The sequence below is a fragment of the Tetrao urogallus genome (assembly GCF_951394365.1).
Source record: "Tetrao urogallus genome assembly, chromosome: Z".
Taxonomy (NCBI): Eukaryota; Metazoa; Chordata; class Aves; order Galliformes; family Phasianidae; genus Tetrao; species Tetrao urogallus.
This window is the reverse complement of record NC_136816.1, coordinates 51,523,237-51,541,756: the sequence shown is the minus strand read 5'-3', so window position 1 is coordinate 51,541,756 and position 18,520 is coordinate 51,523,237. Positions and strand designations below refer to the sequence as shown.

Sequence of the window (18,520 nt, the reverse complement as noted above, 5' to 3'; positions counted from 1 at the left end):
TTCTACCTGCTTCAGATGTCTGGACCAAATGAATATCCATCACTCAAAATGGAATCTTTGAGACAGAGGAAAACAGCTATCACTTTTGCTTTCAGCTGTTGTTTTAGCCGATATAAAAAATAAGAAAAGTGTATTTCTAGACTGTCTTCTCCTTGAGTCCCTAAGGATCACATGATGGATCCACTGCTGATGATCACAGAAGCATTTCTTTACCCATGCAAGACCAACAAATTCATTAAGAAAAGCAGTTAAACGTCTTCTCAAAAGACCTTTTATTGGTGGACACATTTTTACTGTCACTATGATCTTTCTTAATCAAGGTATATTGATGAGAATACAGGTAAGTTGTGAGGCGGTGAATCACTGGCACAGCTGCCCAGAGAAGCTGTGGATGCCCCATCCCTGGAGGTATTCAAAACCAGGTTGGAATGGGGCCTGGGCAGCCTGATCTGATGGGTGCATTCCAATCCAAGGAATTCTGAATCCAAGTTCAGAATTTGCTGAAATCATAAAACATCTTTGTTCTCTTTAATCTGATAGTTTAGTCCAGGAAGGACATAGACATGAAACAGTATTCTCCCTGGCTAATGGGGTTTGGCAGCAGATCTTCATCAGGTTCTTCTTTCTCATCAGATACTAAGGTACTAAGCATATACAAGCACACGTACATTTTTCTGGTGCTAAAGACACAAAGCTTACTGAAAGGACTTGACATACTTCAACTACTATAATATCTCCTGTGGGCAGGACTACTCTACCACACTTCACATAGATCAGCGTTCATAAGTAGTTTAGAAATTATATCCAGCAAAGCTGGCATTTATGCATCAAATATAACTTAAATAAATTAGCAAAAATAGTTCAATGGCTGCACTGACAGCAGATCAATTTCAAAAAGTCAACTAAAGTTCTGATATATACTGATATATGTGATTTATACTCTTATTCTTTATTACTTATTCTTTATTACTTCATATCACATACTTGCATGACATTGGCTTTCCTAGTCTACAATCTCACGTAAGAAATACTCACAGCAAGCCAGTCAAATATTTAGATATTTATTTGCACCTATATCTCTGAAATAGTTTATGCATATAATAATAATCTTACTGGATAGTTACATTTCTCATGCTGTATAGAAACATCAAATCCTCCTCAAAAACACTGGAACATAGCAGTTAAATGTTAAATTGAAAGGTAAATTATCCTATTGACTGTAGAATCTTAGAATCCGTATTTATTTTGTACACTACTCATACATTGCATGTTACATTTTGCATATTGCAGTAATAGTAATTTGTTATAGTAAATGTGTAAAAATTAACTATCTTCTTGTTTGCCGTTAACTTTAAAAACAATAGTCAGAAAAACAGTAATTTTATGGGCATATGTATATGTATACAGATCTTAATGTCACATGACATCTTGAGGCAGGCTTTTCCTCCCTTTCTCAGCATCTATTACTGATGACAAAACTATCTACATTTAATTTTCTTTTAGGTACACCACCTAAAAGAAAGTGCCTCTAAAGAAATTCATATAGCACGAGACACACAGCTGTTTTTACATCTAGTATGAGTATAGAAACATATTTTAAAAATAATAAAGTTCATTTTAAAATGCAGAGAAACTAGTGACACCCACAATACATCTTTCATTTTCCCCTTGAAGTAAGGAGTAATCTCAAAAAACTCCATCATTTGATGGAAAGTTGCTGAGAAGAAACATATGGCAGCTAAAAAGAAGCATCCCATACTAAGACAAATATTCTCTTCTGTTGTTCTTCTATCAAAGAAAGAAATCTTGCAAAAACCTGCATCTTCCTCCAACAGCAGAACTTCTACATTCTTCAGTGATTTTTCCCATTGTGCAAAAGTATAAAATATACAAATCTTTCTTCTTCATATGAGGAGCAGTCTTTCAACAGAGCAGCCAACTGCCCATGCTTAAAGTTTTCTGAAAGTATATTTTTATTCTGAGACTCCGTTGTTAGAAAGGACAATGTAAGCATCTGTTAAAAGAAATTACTTAGTATGATAATTCATTTTGCTTATTTCATAAGAATTATACTGTACTTTAATCTGTATTCTTATTTTTTCAGAGATCTTCCTATACATTATTGCCCAGAATACAAAAGCTTATAGTGGAGAGCTTGAATACATATAAATTACATGAGCAAGAATAGCCAAGTTTATCTTTGTTTTTGCTCTGATAAGCAGTGTACCAAGAGATTAAAAATTACAATCATTCACAGCTATAGTTATTATCTATCAGTAACTTCTTTGATCAGAAAAATGGAAAAGGATTGCAGCCAGTAAAAAATGTGCTTCAACCAAATAAGCATCTAAGTAAATTTTCATAAGGGGAAGCAATTAAAGCAAACACTTTCATTAAGATGAGGACAAACGTAAGAAAACTGTAATTACTTTAGAATTGGTAAAAGATCTCTATTTCTTAGAGCTATTGTCTTTACAAGTCTAAAACCACCTGTATAGATCATGTCTTCATGTTCTGCTCCCCGTCTCACTGGTATTAAACCTCCAATATATTTCTCCACAGCAGTCATTCGTTCTTTTCTCTAAGCAGGGCTGGAAGTAGTGTAATAACAATGAGTATGTTTATGAATTGGTACTTTCTTAAGATCTAAATGAATAAGGGACTAAAACATTTATTGTTTATATACTTGAAAAAAGGTGACAGGTACTGCTTTCAAAAACTCAGTCTGGTACCAACCCAGAAATTTCAATAAATAGAAATCAAGTGAACCATATCTGAAAGATATTTGGTCCACAGACAAAATGATCCTGTTCTCAACCTGGAAAGACTAACTGCAATATTTGATACAGGAACTCAACCACGAAAGTCAGGAAAATGGAACTGAAAGCAAATCTGAGCAAAAGAAAGGTCACACTCAGTTGACCAGTGCGAATGGGAAACAGAAGAAAAAAAAAAAAAAAAAAAAAAAAAAGAAGTATCTCAATAATTCTATTTGCAAAGCTATTTGCGGTCTCTAAGATATTAGGGAAAAAAAAAAAGCCAACATGATAAGCAAATCAGAAAACTCAGAACAAAAGGTCTGTAATGCTATGACAATCATAATTTGAAGAGAAATTTAATCAAAGGAAAACAGCCATTAGGTACCCAAGTACTATACCTTTAAAGAGAAGAAAAAGAGAAGCTTTGTGAATAATGAACAAAGATGTGGCAGTAAAAAAATACAATACATTAAATAGAAATTTAAAACAAGCAAACAAAGCAAAGCAAAACAGAACTAAGAAAAGTGACATTGATTCCTTCTTTTTTCATTTTCAAAAGAATCAACTCCAAATTTGCCAGAATCCTACATTGAAAACAGTTAGTCAATAACACTCTAAGAAATCTCAAAACATACGAAGGCAACTGACTGCAAGTGAATGGGTCTCATGGCATACTCAGAAGGCAGAAAATATGTAACAGAAGACAAAATTTGATGATTGAAAGTTGTAGGTCAAATCTGATTTAAAATTTTGGTCAAACGCTGGAACAGTGTTCCACAAGATGTGGATGATATTCCATGTTTGTCAGTGTTCAAGAGGCATTTGTAAAATGCACACAACAACATGCTGTAACTTTTGGTTCACCCTGAAGAGGTCAGGCAGTTGGGTTATTCCATTCCATTCCACTCCATTCCATTCCATTCCATTCCATTCCATTCCATTCCATTCCATTCCATTCCATTCCACTCCATTCCACTCCATTCCATCATGCTGAGAATAAAATAAAAGTGGTCTCAAAGCACAGGTACCCTAACTTGTCACCCAATGGTGTGCTTACAAAGTTCAAGGCTAAGGCAGGAAGACAATTTTGTTAGCTAGGAGAAAGAATAAGTGATGACAAATCTGTAGTCTCCACCGACAAAAAAAAAAAAAAAATCAGTTTGTCCAGGAATACAATTTTTGTGTATTTCCACGTCAGATCTATACCAGACTGTGTCAGCTCTGGGAGGGATTACAGAGGTGAAACGCCATAGATGGAAGGTTTTTGCCATAGATTTTCTAGTGCTATATCAGAAATACCACTCTTGTGCAAATCAAATGTTCCATATCAATCATTTGCAGAAATGTTATTCAGCTATTATTTGTTGGTTTCCTCTGGCATGTTTATATTAAGTTTATGGGCCTCACATGTACACAGTTTACTTATTTCATGCATCTTGTGTGTGATCTTTGCAACCTGAAATGTTTGCAGTGTAAGGATCAGTTTCTTTCCAGAAGGTACAAATGGCATTTCATTTCCTTATTCCCTCTAATTAGACTTATGAAGATTTTTATTTTTTTTATGTAGTAAATGCAAGCAATATGAATTAGCTCTGAACATTTATGTTGTCTATTAGTTTACATTTGTACACCTCTGTGTTGTTGACACTGGTTAAAGACTCTGTTTGCTATTATCTCTCCATACAATTCCAGGGACTGTTACTTTACTGCATACCAAAAATTTGCAGAAACAAGTGTGCTGATTTCTATGTGTGTGTATATATATATATATATATACGCTACATCTTTACAGATGAGTTTCCTATGTACTCATATATTATTTTAATTAAAACAATGCAATGACTAGAAGAATAAATATTCTTGCATTTTCTCAGATCTAAATTAGATAAACTAATAAATGCATAGAAGCTTAATAATTATAGATGTTGTGACAGGCAACAGATTATTCAGTGAACAGAGAATTTTCTTCACAGCTGTATTTTCTGATAAGGGAGCAAAACTGAGAACACGGTAATCCAACACCTTTGCATTAGCTCGTCTTTATCACTTTTATGAATGTTGTCATATCAATAACGAATTATTTTAAAAATTACAAACTATTACCTGATGTCAACATAATTTAATTTATTCTGTAACAATTTTCTCAGAACAAAAAGTAGGTCAAAGTTATTCAATTTTCGTCATTAGAATCATTTTCAGACTCAGTACCGATAGTGATCACTGCAGCAAACAGCAGTGCACATTGCTACTTTATACTACCCTTGCTTACTAGATAAATCAATAATGCATTACAGATAAAAAGACCAATGCAGTACTTCCCTGGTACTCACAGCATAAATAATTAATCAGTACTTAAATTTAGCAACACAGGGCTGTAAGAACAAGACAATATTTGATATTTTTCTTCCCATATACAGAGCATTTTTAAAAGATAGTTGTTACCAATATCAACATGTAGAACAGTTTTATCAAAAACTCAGGTAATCCCACATGTTGATGTGAGGCTGTTGACAGATTCTGTAGGTGCTATAACTGAACGTATGATTTTCATGCTATCTTTTCCTTTGAGCCAATCACTCCCTCTGGCATTAGGAAGAAAATTCTAACAGACAAGCCTCAGATAAAACATACAGTTAAGCTAAGCTATCCTAATACCCTAATTCCTGGTTGTCTTCCCTTGCAACTACAGAGATTTCTCTGGATTTTGCTCTTCTCAAATTTAGATGCTAAATTCAGTGCACTCTTCACCCAGCTCTGAATTGACCCTGTCATGCCAGAAATTACTGTGACTGTGCAATTTGAAATGCACTTCCATGGAAATCCTGAGAATCAGAATAATTATAAATACTGCATGTGATTGAACTTGCTGTGCAATGTGCTAGGATTAATTAAATTTCAAAATTAAAAAAAAAAAAGAAGAATTTTCACTAAAGCTTTAAATTGCCCACGCAGTCATCTGCATTAATCATCTCATTTCATATCAAAACCATTCATTTTGGCTACAAGTTTTATTGCCTGAATGTTAATTCCTAATTTGCCTAGTCCTGCTTCTGACTCAGAGCAGAGTCTATAAATATCACTAACTTTTAATTAGTGCTGAACTATTACAAAAAGTAACAAACTACAAAATACATATATATGTATCTATATTTATAGCAGAATTTAATACAAGAGATCAAAGAACTGATCAGTAAGATTACACTTCTAGCAAAGGGATCTATACAACAATAAAACTAATATATGTTTATTTCTTCAGAGTTTAACTGACAACTATGTTGCAGTACTGTGCAAACTTTTTTCCTTGTAAATAGGACAAACCAATTTTGTTTATTTTCCTCCATGTTGTAGTGGCTGTTATCATCTTTTTTTTTCACAATGCAGTGAAAAGGTAAAGGGAAGAGACACAAAGATGAAAAATAAACAGACAAATACCACAAACCTGGAAATATCTGACTTCAAAAAGCAAAGCAAAACAACACAAAACAAGAATAGAAAAAACAACGAAGACACTGAATTAGACACTTGAATTAGACTCACTTTTATCTGGCGCAAGTTACCAGAAACCACTATCTGAAACATCTCACACAGACTCTGACATGAAACAAGCTTTCCCTTACCTCACACAACCAGCACAGGAGTGAAAAAGGGAACTCTCTTTGCTAAGGGAGTGATGATGATCACACTTTGTTCTGCTTTCCCCCACATAGTCATAGAAATAGATTAACAAAAGCAGGCTGATAAATAACAGATCAGGATAATTCCCTGTGGGATACCCATATACCTGCTGATGATTTTTAATTAACAGGCTTTTTAATTACTAATTTACAATGATGCCACTGGGCACAATTATATTTTCTGCATGGAAAACTGTTTAGGTGATTGTATACATCAGCTCATAATCTCCATTTCTTAAGAAGACTTGCTCACAGCAACTTCAGAACCAACCCTGACACCCTGAGCTCCAGGAGATCAGGAAAGTAGTTGTGCACTGTGGAAACAAGGTCTGACAAATGCCACATAAAAGCTACTCCCAAAAACTGAAAATCAGAAAGAAGTGGGACTATTAGCTAAGGGAGTTTCCTTTCTCAGTCATGTGCTGTTGTGCATTCGGTGAGGAAGGCCAAGTCTGTTGTCAGATGCTGCGGGAAATGCATGAGTGCAATAGATGGCCACCTATTCATCTCTCAAGCCCAGGCAAGGCTCTGCACTGCTAACCAATCTGTCTGGCTGATGTGACATGAAGCTTGCAAACTGACTATATTTGGCTGCCCTTGGGAATGTAGAACTTTATGTATGTAAAGCTGATGTCATCACCATTTCTTAACTTTCCTAGTTTGTACTGCCATCCTAACTTTCTACCATTCTGAAAAAATAAACTTCTGTCAGCCTCGTAAACTGGTTTCTGTGGATCTTTGGGTCACTTCATTCATCACACATTTATCCTAGAAAAGTTTACTTGTTAAGATAAACTAGGGGAGTTTAACATACAAAATGTGTTATCAAAGCCTCTTACATTTCCCACTAAGTGTATCAAAGACCAGAAGATATTGGTTAAAAGGGTGATCAGTTTAAGAGAGCTAGGGAACAATTCCATGACCATTGTACAGGGAAGAAGAGAACAGTTTCCTTTCCCATCTAGAAGTCTGAGCAGTAAGTAAAGTTGGACAAAATGTAAAATCTGAGATTCTTCAATGAAAAAGTTAATGAAAGTTCAATCATGCAGCATATTTGAGATTCATTCCTTCCAGACACGTGGCCTGTTAGCTTGTTGCAGTGGCTGTAGTACAAAACCTTGCATTTGAAAGGTGAATATAAACTGTTGAAAAATGCATAAGAATGAATAAAAAATTAACTTTCATATATGTGATATATATGAAAATAATAATGTCCTGGAAAGACTATTAACCACCATTATGACTACTGTTAAATAAGTACTTGCATGAATAGTTTAAAAAATACCAGTTCGTCACATTCGTTTGTCTATTTTAGCAGTAGCTCAATATCACTTCTTCGTTTAAATATTTGTACATTTTTATTCTTCCATATAATCAAAACTAAACTAAACTACTGTTTCAAAGGACACAGGTGCGTACAGTGAGAATTGATGCATCCATCGCAGTGAAAGAATTATGTCTGGATTAAAATGCAGTCAGAGTAGGGGAAAAAAGTTAACTTATATGAATTAAAGAAAAAGTTAACTCATATAAACAAACCAAAGTACTAGGATAAGCAGCTTTTTCAAATCTTACACATCTTAGCATTCAAGAGACTCGCAATAGTTGAAATATTGATAGTATGATATAAAATGATCAGTAAGAAGGTTTGAAAGCTTCTAAATCATTCATTGATTAAATCCATAGGCAAAATGCATTGGAAGAATTTTACTCAGACGTGACAAAAAGCCATTAAATTGTGTTTGATCTACATCATAATGAGGTTCATTAACACAATCTCTGTAAAAATATTTGGTCTCCTTGCTGAGAGCTCATGAGTCCTCCCTTTTATTTCAGAGCTTAAAATTTTATACAAGATGCAGAATTCATATCAGCTGGGTAGACTGGGGGAGAGCAGTTGTTGTCTTCTACCTTGACTTCAGCAAGGCTTTTGATACTGTGTCCCACGACATCCTTATAACAAAGCTGAGGAAGTGTGGGATAGATGAAGATGGTGAGGTGGGTTGAGAACTTGCTGACTGGCCGAGCTCATAGGATGGTGATTAGTAGTACAGAGTCTGGTTGAAGACCTGTGACTAGTGGTATTCCTCAGAGGTTGGTGCTGTGTCTGGTCTTGTTCATTATCTTCACTTTTCCGATGAGGAAATTATGTTCACCCTCAGCAAGTACACTGATGATACAAAGCTGGGAGGAATATCTGACTGTGAAGAAGACTGTGCTGCCATTCAGCAAGACCTGGACAGATGGAGAGCTGGGCAGCAAGAAAACAGATGAGGTTTAACAAAAGCAAGTGTAGAGTTTTGCATCTGGGAAGGAATAACCACAAGTATCAGTACAGGTTGGGGCATGACCTGGTGGAAGGAGCTTGCAGAGAGGGACCTAAGAGTCCTGGTGGACAACAGGTTGGCCGTGAGCCAGCAGTGTGCCCTGGTGGGCAGGAAGGCCAGTGGGATCCTGGTGTGCATTAAAAGGAGCATGGCCATCAAGTCCAGGGAGGCGAACTTCCTCCTCTGCTCTGGTCAGGCCTCAACTGGAATATTGTGTCCAGTTCTGGGCTCCCTGGTATGAAAAAGACAGAGGTCTCCTGGGAAGAGTCCAGCAGAGGGCCATAAAGATGATAATGGGTCTGGAGCATCTTTCCTATCAGGAAAGGCTGGGTGAGCTGGGGCTGTTCAGCCTTGAGAAAAGAAGACTCAGAGGGGGATCTTATTGATGTTTATAAATATCTTAAGTGTGGGAGTCAAAGGGACATGGCTAACCTCTATTTAATGGTCTGTGGGGACAGGACAATGAGAAACGGCCTTAAAGTTGAGCATACGAAGTTCCACACAAATATGCAAAGGAACTTCTTCACAGTGAGGGTTTCAGAGCACTGGAACAGGTTGTGCAGGGAGGTTTCGCATTCTCTTCTCTGGACAGACTTGCCTGGATGCCTACCTGAACAGCCTGCTATAGGGAGCCTGCTTTGCAGGACTTGAGGATCTCTGAAGGTCCCTTCCAACCCTTACAGTTATGTGATTCTGTGATTCAGAGCTGCAAGTACTCAAACAATTATGCATTTGAAGAAATGAAAGCTCTGGGTTGTAAAGTAACTGTGTTGCAGAATTATCCAGAACAGAACCTTGAAAAAAATGCACCACCATATCCAAAATGTTCGGTTTAGTTAAAAGATTGGATCTGATGCATTGATTTAAGAAGTGATATATAATCAGCCAGAGATGCTGCAGCAGTTGAGGGAGGGAAGAAAGAGTGATGGTGACAGCCAAATTAAACATGGGAAATCACCGTGGCCCTCAGGCTTTTCCTTTGGGAGGCATTTCCTTCTTTCTGCCATTTTTGTAAGATTATACACTTGCGTGTGACATGAATGGAAAATCACTGATCTGAGATTGGACAGGCAGAAAATAACCTGCAGTGCCTAAAAGAACAGTCCGGTAATTGTTAAGTTTTAGACACGATCAATCACTGAGACAAAGATTTAAGATAACTGCAAACAAAATTATTTAGCTTTATTTATGTATGCAGATTAACGATACAGGCATATTTGCACATGTTGCTAAAACATGCTTGTAACAGACTTGCTAGATGCAGAAGTATCTTAATGGCTACTTACACAATCTTCACAAGTATATACATTATCCTAATTACAGGCTATAATTTTCATCATCAAAATAAAAGCCAGTTTCCAATATGTACTCATTGAATTCAGCTGAAGTAAGCACAGCTTCAGTCTTGAAAAATGTTATATTCTGGCAATGAATGGTTGGCTCAAAAAGTTGCCCAGTAATTTACTAGCTCAACATAGAGGTGGTTTTATCTCTTTGGCATTATTCCAACATATGCAAGTATAGTAATGTCCATTAATTAAAAAAAAAAAAAAAAAAAAAAAAAAAAGGAAGAAAGAAGAAAAAAAGATAATGCTACTTACAGAGTTCTCAAAAAATAAGTCGGATAGAACAGCAAGTGGCTCTGCAGTGCAGTCACTGTGAAAGTTTTTTATTGTATTTGTTACTCAGGTTGAATCTGCATGACTGAGTGGGGTATGGAGCCAAAGAAATACTATATTTAACCCCACAGTGTGGGGTTAACAGTGAACCTCTTAAAAGTGAAGAATGAACATGTAGGTTGATGCTCAGCTTGTAGTCCTCAGTAAAGCCTGCATGCAGGAACCATGTGAAAGAATAAACAGCTGACTTGGTGGTGTTGTTCTTCCTAATAGCACAGTGGTTTGACAGTGAGAAAATCACACTCTAAAAAGGAGGGCAGCTGTAAACCACCTTGAATTATAGAAATCTGTAGCCTCTCTGCTGGGAGAACATACTGTGTTTTGTTAATGTTTTGAATTCATGCTTCCATATCCCATCTTGTTACCAGCCCATAACATTCCCTGAGATGTGTTCAGTCTGCCTCTTAGCAGGCAAAAATCACATCACATACCCTCCACTGTGTTGTTTTTTTTTTTCCTTCAGAAAAGAAAAAGAAACACAACCATCATCTCCACTGCTTCAAACAGTATAGCTGGTTAGAACAGAGGAGGATATGTCTCTTACTTTTTCTCCCTCAAACAATTATGGTTGGAAGGTACACAGAAAAAGCACAGTCACAGGTGTACTTTATTAATGTCACTGTAAGAGAGCTGTACAGTGAGGTGAAAAGCATGCATGATGGCATTTGTATTTCTCACATCTTCTGAAGAAATAAGCATTAATCCTACAAACCAGTCTTCACCCTGTTCTGCAATATTTAGTACACATTTAAATTATTGCATGTCTACTTTCAAATATTGCTACAAAAATTGCTACAAAAGATTTATTACTACTATTAACAATAAATGCAAGTAACCATTATTTCAGCAAGATTCCCCACGCTCTAAGGTCTGCAATGGTTACAGTGACTGCTCTTAGCCTACATGCCTTCCTTGTGAATACAGTAACTTTCAGAACCACAAATAAGTACTTAACATTTTGACATCCCTGAAACATTCACAAAAAAATTATACCATGGCCAACACTTCACATTTAAAATGAAGCCTAATTTTTTCTTTTTTTATTTTTTTCTCAGAAGAGTCATGAATTTTAACATGCTCTCCATAATATTAGAGAAAACATAGAAATCTGCTGGAAGTCATCTTAATCTGAATCTCCACAACTGGAGAAGCTGCTCCAGAAAGGAATTTTTTTCAGTGAACTACATGAAGTATACCCAGGGGAAACATAATCTGAGAATAACAGTAGAATTTCAGATTTGTACATGTGCTTAAGTTTCTAAGAATATGTGCAAGGGATCTGTGGATTTAGTTAGGCATCTAGACAATTTGGAGAATCCCATCAGACAAGTAGATGCATTAATATTTTCAAAAAGTCTGGACCCAGTTCCTTCAGTCCTTTGTTCAATATACACTGTAACTCTGCATTTCCAGATTTCTGCCAAAGCCATGGAAATGCATACAGGTTCAGGAAGAGAATAAATGGCTCAAGCTGTGTGATCTTGCTTAAAGATATTTAGGCCCTATTCTTTGTTTGAACCAGCAACTCCATATACAACTCATGAGTTCAGTATTCCTTTTAAGATACTGGCCTCTGAAAAAGATAGTAGTTATAATACAAATGGCTTACCTGTTGTCAGGTTTTCTTACCAGGAATGCAAAAAGAAGAAAAGTTTAAGGAAAATAATCGCTTAATCCAGTGACTTTCATATTGATTTTTTGTGTGAAAGGCTTCCACCTTGGTTAAGAGGATTAGATCAGAGTATCCAGTCCTGTTTAAGATCTTCATTAATGATCTAGACAATAGTAGAGTACATCCTGATTAAACTTGCAACTAACGTGAAACTGGGAGGAGTGGCTGACTCGCTAGAGGGCCATGCAGCCATCCAGAGGGACCTCAACAGCCTGGACAGGTTGGCTCATGGGAAACTTATTGAGTTCAACAAGAAGTGAAGAGTTCTGCACTTAGGGAGGAAGGAACAATCTCAGGCATCAGCACACGTGAGGTCCACCCAGCTCTACAGAAAGACCTGGGAGTCCTGTTGGTTGCCAGCTTGAACATGAGTCAGCAGTGTGCCCTCACCATAAAGAAGGCTAACGGTACTCTTGGCAAAGTATTGCCACTAGATTAAGAGAGAAGATCTCTCCCCTCTAATCACACTTTACAAGGCCACATCTGGAGTGCTGTGCTCAGTTCTGGGCCTCACAGTACAAAACAGTTGTGAACATGCTGTAAGCAGACCTGCACGGTTGGTGACAAGTTACTTTAACCTTGCAATAGTTTAATCACATCAGCTTCCTTGTTTTGAAGGAAACATCAATTCAGAGAGGAAAAAAGATACATGTTGTTTTTATTCAACCCCAAAGGCATCAAGAAACCAGTTCTTAATTCTAATAAAAACTTCCTCCTAATAAGTTTATGGGCTCTGAAATACTGCTGATGATTAATCAAAGCAGAAGGTCACACAGGAGTGAATACAGAGGGAATTTGGGAATTTAGGAATTTATCCTGGTGCAAGTAAAACAAAAAAATGTGACAGGGTGATTTTATGGATATTGCCAAATACTTTTAATCAGCTCATGTCTTCTAATAAACCATCATGACATGAAGTATGGCTGAGGTATGAGAAATCGGGTTTTACAATTAGTTGAGTGAATGAGTGCTTTTTCAATGACAAATTAGGGTGTTCTCAGGTTATTTCTAAATAGTCCAGCAAAATGCCTTAGCAAAAAACTTAGCAAAATGTTATGTATGTGTAAGAATTCCTCTTCATAACTCCTAGCATTGGTCTCATGACTTTAGTATTCTAATATCAAAGTCCTCTAGATTATGGACTTAAAACCATGGAAAAAAACCATGCATGTCTAGAAGACCCCAGTCAGGACATAATTATGATGTGAAATCACAGCAGTGGAGTAATTGAAATGGATAGCTGTGAGGATCTAGTTATGATCATATTGCAACACTTCCACTAAGCATTCACGGTCCTGATGAATATTTTGTATTACTGGAATTATGATTATGCTGTCTGCAAAGGCTGCATGTCTATATCGGCTATAAGCATTACAGTCATCACTGTAGAGAAGGATTCCAACCTGTAGTGTATTTCTATTAGCAATGGGCAAGTAATATCATTTTTCTGCAACTATTGATTACACAACCACATTACAATTCCACACTACACTGCAGGGAAGGAAAAAAAAAAAAGAAAAAGAAAAAAAAAGACTAATTAGTTCCAGTGTTATTTTTGTTTATTTTTGTTTTTAGCACCTTATCTTTTAACATAGGATTATTTGTTTGTTAAGGCTACTGTTCTGCTATTACAAAAGGAAGATATGGAAACAGCCATCACAGATCCTATATTTTAGACATCATAATATATTGCTTGCACAACTAAGCCTTCACTTAATTTAATTTTCAAGCTATAGTTTTGTCCATACATACATAATATGAGGGATGTAATAGCTTCTGTACTGAGCTGTATTTAATAATTGATGGAGTCATTCCAGTATATCTCAAGACAACATCATAAAAAGTCCAGTGACTGAGGAACCCTTAGCCCTTATCCTGACATGGGTCATATCGTAACAGACGGACATGAGTTGTCACGGACAACTACAACTGTGGGGACAGCACCTCCTGCTCTCAATCACAGACACCTCCACAGTGCTCACAACAGTTGTTTAAACGAAACACTGTTTTTTGAAAACATATTTTTCTCCATGTTATGTATTCTGTGGTATTATCTACACTAGCAAAGTAAAAATTAAAGTAACATTCCTCTTCAGGTTGTTTTCGTTTCTCTTCATTCTTCCTACTCTTTGAACTACTTGGAAAGATCCAAAATGGCTATATATAGATATGTTTATACACATTCTTTCTATAAAAAGTAGATCTGAAAACACACAGATTCAAGCATGACAAATTAAATGACCAAAAAAATGTAAGTTTGTGTAAACAAGCAGTACCAAGCAGATTATTTGCATGCATCCTCTTTAGCCATAAAAATTTAGATAAATTAATTTATTTTAGTAGAAATCACTGCACTGTACAGATAGCTGGAGCAGTTCGTTTCTAACAGTAAATCATCAAATGGAAAGGAATTTCTCAAAGCTCCCAGTGAGAACTCAGATCCTCTTTCCACTCATTACCTTCTGATACAGAAGGATTTTAAATTTACTGAAACAGTGCCAGACTACTAGTATCAGAATGTCAGGCATACCCAGCACAAGCACAGACTGGCTTGCAGCACTCTCACCTAGGCACAAAAGGCTGCTTCAGTTGCCTCTTTGCACCATCAGAGGGAAGAGTCAATGGGATAAAACGCAGCTCTTCCCTACCAACCAACCAGACACAGAAAACATAACTCCTGAGCATCTTTAGCCATCCTCTCCTGTGGCTTCTCTCCCCCTGACTCAAAGTAAACATTGAAATTTTCAGATGGCTAGAGAATAGTCAGTGAGAGAAAAAAAGATAAAAGTGAGAAAAAAAAGCTAGACAGTACTTTCTCTGGATTTCCTGCATTCCCATTTTGTATTTCACCCAACCCTTGGGAATGCTCTCACTCAGCATGATAACTGCTGCTGGACAGCTGTGTGTAATATGTAATTTATTCTTTATCACATCTGTGTAAATCTTGAAGAGTTTCAAAAATTCACTCCTTATTTCTTTATTTCCTTTTAATATCTGGATACCTACTCTGTAAACAAGAAAAAGAATATCTCTTGTTAAATTTTACTATGCAATCTTCCACCTTATTGAGGTATTTACACTTAAGAGATTGAAAATAAAGCAACTATTTAAAACATAATTACAAATTTCATTAAATTTGTATTAGCACTTAGTGTGATTTGCTTCTCTATATTCAATACAAAAATACTTGTATGCTAGCAATCGTGTTAACAAAATTCATAGTTAGGCGTAATGTAAGTGAAATCTGTATCAGCAAAAAGAGAGAAAGAAGACTTCACTCACCAAGCCATCCTGATCCAGAATTGGGTATACACATATCTGTCTCAGCACTGGGCAACACAAATCCAACCACAAAAACTTCCACTCCATCAGCCATTAGAGCCATTCCCAAAACAAAAAACAGGGCCCACTGGAATCGACCATGGCCACATTCTTGTATTATCAGTTCATACTGCTGTGCTAATTCTTCTTCATCAGCTTTCCTTTCTGTTTCCAGTTCATGACGATCTTTATACTCATCACGCACAGGTTGCCCTAAGGCCACCATGCCATCTTTGCCCTGCCCCATGTTGGGGATTCCCTGATACTCCCCTTCATAAATTTCATCATCTTCATCGTGCCCTTCAGTTGCTTCACTTGATCCTTCATCATCATTAGCTTCCACACCATAATTTCCTCCTTGGACATAGTAATCATCATCATCTTCCTCATCCTGGAATCGACTGTAGGACCTCTGTGTGTAGCCATCCTGAGCTTTGTCAACAGCTTTATTCACTTTTTTCACAGCTTGTCTCTTTACCTCTTTGGCAATATCTTTTGCCCCTTTCACTAATGAAGTCCTGTCTTTGTATGATTCCTCCATCTTGTATCTGTTCTACTGCAGTCAACTGCTGAACACTATTTGGAAAATCTATTGTGTGTTGGACACCAGCAGGAAGAGGCCAAGAACCTGCAAAATATGAGAGAAAAAAACACAAAAGTTTATTTCTTATTTGCCTCCACACATTATGTAGTAAAGTATCAACACTGGACACTGCAGTTGAGGACTTCAGCTATAATATTTCATGTTACAAGGAAAATATTCTGTAGTAAAATCAAGTATCTAAAAGTTTTCAGAATGAAAACTGAATTTTTCAGTAGATGCTGGATTTTGTTCTGAAAGAAAACAAGCTGTTCCGCAAGCTATACTTCACAATGGCTCTGTTTCCACTGCCATTTCCCATTTAAACTGCTGTGTAATAAAAGGCTACAAATATCTGCTTTTATTCTTAAAGATTTTCCAGTTTCAGTAATACTTCCATCCCCCAAATGAATAAAACTACTAAGGAGCTCTGCACCAGTTGACTGAACTTGGTCAATGCATTCACACAGCAAAGCTTAATGATTTTGGCACAGCCTCATGCTACAATCAGTGCAAGGAGATGAGTGGGTTGAAATGGCAACTGTTCCACACTTTGGCAACTTCCAGTCCCAAAATCAGACAGAGAGCATCCCTCTTTTGCTTGCCCATAGCGACAGGCAGAATGGATCAATTATGTATCCTCAGCTAATATACACCGGAGTGTTAGTCCAAGCATGATCTCATGCTGATTGATTTGTGTGAAAGCACCAGAATGTTTCATCCTACTTTCCCTTCCGGTCATCCTGCTACAGTGTTCCACCTCTTTCTGTGTGTCAGCATTTGTGACCCTGCAGCTTCATACCAAGCACCATGCTCCACGGGACATAACCATTTTTTCTTTTTTTTTTTTTCTTTCTTTTCTTTTTCTTCTGGGCAATATTTAGGTATATCAGCAAGGTAATTTGGCTCATCACATCCTGCAAACACTAGGGGTGTTTGCACAATCACTATGGTTAGTAAAAAGCAATGGTGGCTGAGTGCAAGCAGAAGTAAGGAAGAAAAGCAGGCTCTTTCATTGGCAATAGTCCATAGTTAGAACATAGTTAGAACAGCTGAAATTGATTACAGAACTGCACCATTACTCATGTTTCTGAAGGGGCAGGGATGAAACTGGGAGTTGTGTCAGGGTTGCAGAAACACCACCTCTGGGAGAAAACAGGCTTTAATTTCTCTATCACTGTAAACACTGCCTGCTTCCAGCTTGGGGAAGAGGTTTTTTTTAACCATGATGATTTTAATGATCCATTTTTCCAAGTTCACAAAAAGCTAAAGTTGCAATACTGAGAACACAGTGGGATGTAAAACAGGAGTAAGAATAAATGGCTGCAAATTTCTGAAGGAAATCCTACTCCTAAGGTATTGTGGATCTGTCCTCTGAGGTCCACAGGAGCTCAGAAGCTGACATTTATTCATTCCATTGCAAATGCCTTCCAGAAGTATATTCCAGGAATGAGTTTTCAAACTAATACTGCTTTGAGGGATAGAAAGGCAGATAGAAAAGATAGAGATAGAAAGATTTTAGACATAAGGAAAAACTTTTTAGACATAAGGAAAAGCTTTTTCTTTCAGAGGGTGGTCAGGCACTGGAATGGCTGCCCAGGGAGGTTGTGGAGTCGCCGTCCCTGTCAGTGTTCAGGAGGTGCCTGGATGAGGAGCTGCAAGATATGGCTTAGTGCTTGTGGTAGCATTGGTGATGGGAGGATGGTTGGACTAGATGATCTTGTAGATCCCCTCCAACCTTGTGATTCTATGATTCTATGATTCTATGAAAGAATTATAGACTTCACCATATTAACTAAGGACATGATGCACTTTTGATAAAAGAAAACCAAACTGAAAATCACAAAATATGCAGGGAAAAGAAGCCAAAAGACATGTCACTAGATCTGCTTGCTTGATTGTTTTTATAACGATTACAGATATTCACCTATTATTTGTTTTTGGTCCCTTCCTCTAAATTAACTACTCTGAATGTTTCTCAAAGAAATCAGATGTGATGTCATTATTCAGCTCTTCAACGCAAATTGAAACATTTTCTGGAAAAGAAATGCAGCCTTAGCAAAAAAAAAAAAATCATGTAATATTTAAGGCTGAAAACTGTAGCTTGCGTTTAGGTACATGATGATTCTTCTAAGTAGGTCATCTTGCTGAATCTTTTATGCTAAGGCAGTTTCTCTAATTGAAGCTTTTCAGTTTTCAAGGTGCTCCTCCAAAGTTACTGTCTGTACTGAATTAGGTATCTCATCCTATGTGTGGACTGCAGTATCTACTAGCTGTTACCGAGCTATACAAAAACATTCACCAAACCTACTGCAGCCTTCCACAGATGCTACCAGGACCTTCACAAGTTCCTCATCACTATTTTTCTGAGCATGAACAATTACAACGTGTTCCCGGATCATTTTGATCATTTTAGATTATTTCCAGGCATGCACATACAGTGCATTTAAACTAAAGGCTCAAATGCCATGATTCTTGATATTTTCCTTTCAGAAATTACAGCCTTCT

General features: G+C 36.9%; 1 protein-coding gene across 1 annotated transcript in view; it reads right to left on the bottom strand.

Moving 5' to 3' along the window:
* SV2C (synaptic vesicle glycoprotein 2C) overlaps window positions 1-15,973 on the bottom strand; it is a gene marked incomplete at both ends in the record, with an annotated part of 69,163 nt that extends 53,190 nt beyond the window's left edge. Inside the window, one exon of the mRNA XM_079548055.1 lies at window positions 15,390-15,973. Coding sequence (XP_079404181.1) covers window positions 15,390-15,973 — 584 coding nt within the window. The remainder of the gene's footprint in view (window positions 1-15,389) is intronic.
* Window positions 15,974-18,520: the final 2,547 nt, after the last annotated feature.